Below are 6,744 nucleotides of genomic sequence, written 5' to 3' on the forward strand. Positions count from 1 at the left end.
TGGCCTTGGACGGTTAAAACGAATACGTGAAACAGTTGGGCGAGTAAAAACATGCAATACATTATCCATTGCGAGTGATGATCGTTCTCTGCCACCTAAAATGGAACGATCATTTCACTAAATAAAGAATAATTCTGTCATCTCTGGGGTTGATTCAACTTCGAAACTGTACAGCTAGGGAATGCATATGGTCGACCAAAAAATTTGTACCTTTAACAACGAGACGCTGACCGCTGTTATAAGCATCCCCATTGAAATGAACAAATAAGTATGGTGACTGTTTTCGATTATCTGCAGGTATCTATATCGACAGAATCAGAACGTTCGAATTAGATGTGTGATTCTCCAAATTTTGATAATATGGAAATACTAACTTTATAGCGTGCTGATGAGCTTGAATTGAATGGCACACGTTTTTATATTGCATTTCCTCTGACATTTCTATGTCATCTCCCTCGTCGGGAGAGGGTAAATTTTTGCACACGTTTCTAAATCGGTGTCTATAAACATGTTAAGCGGTCATTGAAATCTGTAGCGCGTTGTCTTCGTCATAAAAGTGATTTGTTGCGAACGAGATTCAATTTAACAATTATTCTGTTGATCGATCATTTGGGAAAAATCGGTGTCTCTTTGAATATTTCGAGTGGTCGATGTATTTGTTAGGTTTACCTCGTAATAGCTAGCAAACCGCAAGCGTGTTGCACAGCGTACACGTAGTTCGTATCGCAAGCGCAGAATATGCAGACTAGGAGGCCGGAGATCATAATCATGTGCCCTATTATCAGCACGTAGTATTCTTCGCTATTAACCCAGTAGTAGGCAGGATATATGAACAGCCGTTTCCGCGATTCGTTTAGAGGTACGACGACGTCCAGAATACTTGGCATTATGCAGAAGCAAGAAAAAAATGTTGCTGCACAGAAGAGGTGCACTGCAATCAATTAAAAGAATATGTCAGTATCGTGAGCAGTATCACTCCTATTGAACTATATTTAGGTATTCCTTGCGTAAACGAATGCAATAATCTCTTAGTCAAAAACTTCTAAGAAAAGTAAAATTTATTGGTATTATGATGCTGTCTTACGAAAATAGCCCAGCGCAATGAGCGCTCCCCTTCGCGAGTACGCAACCATAATGTCATATTCGTCTTTCGAATCAATCGCTGCCCAATCGTCGAATATTTGATTCAGCATCGATTTCAACTGCAATTATTGAATATAATTTTTACTGCTTATAATCAATCTATGATCAGTGTACTGTTCACGAAAGTAAAACATCCGCTTCTTTCGTTTTCGACAAGTTACATTTTTAAATGAAAGGGTTAAAGTTATAGTGGCGTAAGTCGATTTATTTCTGAATGAGAAGGTTCGAAAAATGGTATCTTATTAACATGCCTATATACATTGTACTCTATCAGTTTGCAAGGGAGATGATTTAAGACTTGATTCAATTTTTCCTTTAAACGTATTAGCATTTGTAGCTCGTGGAAGCTATAGAAGTCTCAACTTAGCCGAAAGATGACTTACACTATTATAGTTTTTACCCTGTCTAATATATTGTTTGCTTGATGGAAATGTATATCGCACGTCTTACCTTCGATTCGTTCACCACGTAATTACCTACTTTCACGAACGTCCCGATCGCCGCTATGTAGTAAGCTATGCCGTCAACCATTGTGTCCACGCTAGGAAACAACACATAGCACGCAGTCTGTAATTATATTAAGAAATCAAGTCCATCTCAAAACTGTTGAATATGTATGGAAAATGCGATAGTTAAAAAATTTGGATAACCGATCCGGAGATTATTCTTCACGTAACGAGTAAAGAACATTTGTAAGTAACTATTTTAAGAATATGCGTCAATAAAATCGAAGTACTTGTGTAAGGACGCTCGTGAACATGAAACCAAGGGTAAAAGTTTGCATGATTATTTTCATCTTGGAGTTTTGATACGGCCAGACGCCGGTTATCACCCCAAGCGTTTTGTTAATTCTCAGATACCGTTTTTCCACATGTTCCACATCCATAACTGAATCACGTTTGAAGTTAGGACAGAAACATTGATCGTGTTAAGTGATTTCGCGTAACACCAATTGTTACGCGAGAATCATCATTAGTCGATATCGTTATCGAGCTCTATAGCAGAGGCAATAGCTTCCTGACTATTAAGTACACGCAAGGTTTGGAATAGATACGTATATAGATCTATTCACGATTGATTTCAAAGTGACAGGTACGCATAAAATATGAATGGTTAACTGCGAGATGCCAGCTTTGACATTATATAATTTTAATGAATTCTCGTTACTTCACTTTTCCTAGATAAGTGATATCTTTGAATACAATCGGAAGAGTTTCGTGGTGAGAGCTTTCTCTAGTTGCATTCGTCTCATTTTCATTTCCATATATATTTCAATAATTTTGATTTCCGAGTAAAGTATTAACAGACGAGTGTAGAGTTTAAGAAAATGATGTAGAAGTGCTGGGTGCAATGGGAAGTATTAGTCGTGCTATTTTACTACGAGTTGAGATTTCTGTGTAACTCTCCAAAGAAAAAAGAAAATGGTGAAAGTACGAATGTCTACTTTTCTATTTTATTAATTTATAAAGTTACATACATTAAATTCTATCACAATTACTTCTATTCGATCATGTCCGGATATAATTATCGGTGCAGCTTAATTAGACAATGTTAGAAATATAATTCCATAAGTTTACAATCTTACGTATTGTACTTATCGGTGGGCTACCGTTTACGACGATTTTAATACGGTACAATACGAAACCGACGCTTTCAGTATCTGAAAAGGTATTGTAATTCTATTTGTTCTCAATTTTAAATTGCCAACCGTTACTTCAATATTTCTACGGTTACCTCAGAGAAGCTTTCTAAGTCCAACGTCATGATTCCACCGGCGGTCAACAAAGGTGGAGTCAAGTTTCTTCTTAATGCTAACGCGTACAATGCTTGCGTTTTAGCCGTGCTGAGGTACCATAAACCATTATATCTGCAATTACTACGTCTTAATCAAAATTGATTACGAAGTACAATTTGTTTTCATAGAGTCATTTTGTCCTCTGAAAAATGTTGAACCATTTCTCTTACCTGTTTGAAAAAGTTCTTATTTTATGAACAAGAGAGTAACAGATTTAATGTCGTGAAAACGATTTAAAAAGTGTAAAGTAAATAGACGTTGAATCTTAATTTTAATTTAATAAGAGAAAATAATAATTACGCACATATTATTGTAAACATTGTCGTGTGCCATAATAATGAAGTACCCTTGAATCGAAAGGAAAAGTAGGTGGACGAGCTGTACCACCAGGAAACCGCAATACTTGTAGAACTCTACGCTAGGTTCCATCGTTGTCGCCTGTTTTTAACAATCCGTGTCCGTGTATGTATGCATTAACGTACGTATGCATAATCGTTGTGTACAACGATAGAAAATAAGACCAACCTTTACCAGCGTGATGCTGAACGATAGAATGATCAGCGTCACAACCAGAAAGAGATACGAGTCATGCATGCGTTCGATCATGCCAATGTATCTGTTTCAGATATTATAACAATAAGAAATTTTAAGGATACCACTCAAAAGAAATGAGAGTAAGTGAATGGAATTTAAGTCATACTAACTCCATCGCATGTTGATGCGCTTTCACAGAAAAGCACACTTTCTGATATTCTTCGTCTGCCACTTTCATGTTCCCATTTTTATCGGTATCTTGAACCGCGGACAAGAAACGATACCTGTAAACATATTTCGTATTATAATTAGTGCAAATTACATCACTGATTATCTATTACAAAAATTTGTGGAGGCAACGATTCTCAACGAATATTGGATTCAAAATTCAGTCAGTTTAAAAGTTGAGTTATTTACCCAGTCACGTTCAACAGTCCACAGGCATGTTGAATGATAGTCATGTAAATCGAGTCGCATGAGATGTACACGAAAAATGTAACAGTTATTACGCTAAGCATATGTGCTAATATAATATAGTAGTGTTCCTCTTCGTCGAGGGCGTAGTAAGCCGGATAGATGAACCCCACGCCACGCGACTCATTTCTCGGTGAGACGATGTCTAGGATGCGAGGTGTGACGGCCACGAGCGTGAATATTATGTAGCAAAAGCATCCGTTCGCTATTAGAAAATGAAGACAAGTTTTAATAATTGTTCCGTACGGAACAATTAAATCCATGGGAATTTCGTTGAAGAATTTATGACAAATACTTGTGGACAAGGCTATTTTTAAAGATTTAGGATATTTCCAAGCGTCGTCGATTGTTTCTTTAATTTAGTATGGTATGAGTTTTTTCGGTTAACGTTTCCATTTTATTCCGCGATAGCCGACCTTGTCATTAACTAAGGTTCCGAAGGGTATATGTAAGTGGGCAAGCGTTCAACTGTAACGATTCACCATGTGACGACCACCTGGACGAACTTTCCGCGTTCGGTCGATTCTTCGAATACTTCACATGTCTGGGGATGGCCAGCTCTCGCTTTTATACGGAAAGAGAGGCTTCTAGTATTATTAAAAACCGCCCACTTGTTTAAGCGCGACCAATAGAAATCGAACCACCCCCGTGCAAAACGCCTAAAATGTTCACAAGGCCAGCTTGACAAAATTCGAGCAGAATTAATCGAAACATTTGCCCCATCAATCCGAACTTGTACAGTCCATTTTCGAAGTGTTTGAAAACATTGCATATAATTAAGTTGACGCGCAATTAGTTACGAGACGGGACGCGATGCAATAAAAATTGTGTATTGAATTTTTGAATGTGAAAAATTAATTAGTACATGTGAGAAGGTAACGTAACTGTTGCGCCATTTAGTACTGCTACTCGATATAGCCAGAGACACAAAGGTTGCGTCATTTTGGTAAGTAGAAACATAATCGGGATAGTTTTTTCAAAATCTGTCAAGCACTTACCAACATATAGTCGAGAGAAGAACAGTCCCCTCTTGGCATACTTATCCATTATGTCAAATTCATCTTTCGGTCTGTCCATCATCCAATCTTTAAACAGGAATCCGAACACTGATTTTAACTGGAAGAATTTATTCATTTAGATAAAGTGGAAATGTCCGACGATACATATATCGCTACCTCTTCCTCGTGTATGATGTAATTGGTTTCCTTTATGATTATGCCCAAAGCGATTACTAAGAACGGGCACTGCTCGATTAAGCTATCGACACTTAGGTCAATTATCACTTTTGCTATCTGGTGACATACCACAATAGATCATGCATGAATTCTTCTTTTAACATCAAATTATTTCCAAGAATCGATTGGATTTTTAATTAGAATTATGTCAAGTATTCGTATTTATTATTCTATGAACAAAGTAGAAGCCTACTGAAGAAAAGGGTCTGTTGAATGTGAACTCACTTGTGTAATTAAAGACGTTATAGCGATGAAGATCATCGCTGTGCGGCAAATCCATTTTCGTTGTTTGTTCGCATATGGCCACACGCCCGCCACTGAGCCGCAGTCCTTGTTAACGTATAAGTAACGCACTTCCACTTCGGACGAATGCATGGCTGTGACGAACTAGACTGGTAAACGCGTTGAAATCGACCGGAACCATAAAACGAAATTCATTTTCAGCAATGCGTATCATATTTTTTAACTTATTGCCCGATATAATTTATATTATATTATTTGTTGGACACTTAGAATCTTGAATCGTTCACAATTCTGTATAAAAAATATACTTACTATTTATATGTATTGCCATTTATTCAGACCAATGGTGATCCATAATCACTTTGCAAATACACTAAATAAAATACTTTTCACATTAGATTGCAATGTAAATTACTTTCCTTGTCGTTAGCCTGAGATTTGGTGAACAAACAAATCGAACGAAACAATAATAGAATATTTCGATTGCAATGAATGCCTTGTTGTAAAAGAATTCAATGATTCGGTCTATTCGATATTCAAGAACAGTTCATTAAGAGTTCTCACCGTCGATTGAACTATTTCATGCAGCTGGTACTTACTTTGTGTCAATCACTGACTCTAGAACAAGTTTTCATATTTCCATTAATGGTAAATTGCTGCAAAGATCAAGCTTAATTAATTCATAGGAATGCGAATAAGAGGCCAATTAATTCCCATTTCTTTTTATACTGTTGTTTTCTTCGCCAGTAACGCGGGGCTGAAGGTAGTTCGCAAGTTAGAATAATTTATACGCATTAAATGGATGAAGCGACGTGAAAAGTTAATAGCTTGTAATGGCGTGCTCTTAGGCATCGGGTTCATTATTGTACGGCAAGCGATCCATTAGAAAACTGGAATACATTGTCCACAGTATTTCTTTATCGTCCAATCAAAGCGCATAGTATCCATCCCTTTGAACTGTTGAGTTGAAGATCCAATGCTAGTTTACCAATCATCGATATCCAGTTTTATGTATATAATGTAGTCTCACGTTCTGCTTGTCAAAACGAATTTAAAAAGTTTGGTGAATAATTGATTACCTATTTGCCCAAACGTTATTTTTGTGGTTGTTAGAAATGTGAATTACGTATGGGTACAAAAATTAAAATAATCCTGTGCATAAAAAACAAATTGATTCATTATTGCATACAGTAATATATATATTTGTTCACATTTAAGGATGTATTGGCTATACAGTCAATCCTAAAAGTTTATGTACCTTAGAAAAACGCATTAAAGTAAGTAAATTAAACCCAATTAAGTATTGACGCTGACGAAAAT

General features: G+C 36.6%; 2 protein-coding genes across 5 annotated transcripts in view; both read right to left on the reverse strand.

The window, feature by feature from the left end:
* Positions 1-2,255, reverse strand: part of LOC113464610 (uncharacterized) — a 4,167-nt gene extending 1,912 nt beyond the window's left edge. The window contains exons 1-7 of the mRNA XM_026815329.1: positions 1,880-2,255; positions 1,594-1,710; positions 1,085-1,202; positions 670-931; positions 375-500; positions 211-301; positions 5-95 (exon numbers count right to left, since the gene is read on the reverse strand). Coding sequence (XP_026671130.1) covers positions 5-95; positions 211-301; positions 375-500; positions 670-931; positions 1,085-1,202; positions 1,594-1,710; positions 1,880-2,029 — 955 coding nt within the window. The 5' untranslated portion in view covers positions 2,030-2,255. The remainder of the gene's footprint in view (positions 1-4; positions 96-210; positions 302-374; positions 501-669; positions 932-1,084; positions 1,203-1,593; positions 1,711-1,879) is intronic.
* A 1-nt stretch (position 2,256) lies between these two features.
* On the reverse strand, positions 2,257-6,006 carry LOC108627101 (uncharacterized). Of its 4 annotated transcripts, none has more exons than XM_026815332.1 (10): positions 5,737-6,006; positions 5,407-5,558; positions 5,122-5,238; positions 4,945-5,062; positions 3,890-4,151; positions 3,643-3,756; positions 3,464-3,554; positions 3,243-3,376; positions 2,878-3,010; positions 2,257-2,803 (listed from the first exon to the last, which is right to left on the reverse strand). In XM_026815332.1, the coding sequence occupies exons 1-10, from the start codon at positions 5,753-5,755 to the stop codon at positions 2,756-2,758; spliced, it is 1,188 nt and encodes a 395-aa protein (XP_026671133.1). In that variant the 5' UTR covers positions 5,756-6,006; the 3' UTR covers positions 2,257-2,755. The 4 variants fall into 4 exon arrangements, with proteins under 4 accessions (XP_026671133.1, XP_026671136.1, XP_026671135.1 ...); XM_026815335.1 differs by having other exon boundaries at positions 5,407-5,568; XM_026815334.1 differs by having other exon boundaries at positions 5,407-5,573.
* Positions 6,007-6,744: the final 738 nt, after the last annotated feature.

Source organism: Ceratina calcarata, unplaced genomic scaffold, assembly GCF_001652005.2.
Source record: "Ceratina calcarata isolate Rehan_Ccalc_2016 unplaced genomic scaffold, ASM165200v1 scaffold44, whole genome shotgun sequence".
Lineage (NCBI taxonomy): Eukaryota > Metazoa > Arthropoda > Insecta > Hymenoptera > Apidae > Ceratina > Ceratina calcarata.

Coding starts and splice junctions, on each gene's coding strand:
- LOC108627101 (XM_026815332.1), bottom strand. Junction 3,757..3,889: donor GGACTGTTGAACGTGACTGG/GTAAATAACTCA, acceptor ATATGTTTACAG/GTATCGTTTCTTGTCCGCGG. Junction 3,377..3,463: donor TCAGCATCACGCTGGTAAAG/GTTGGTCTTATT, acceptor TGTTAAAAACAG/GCGACAACGATGGAACCTAG.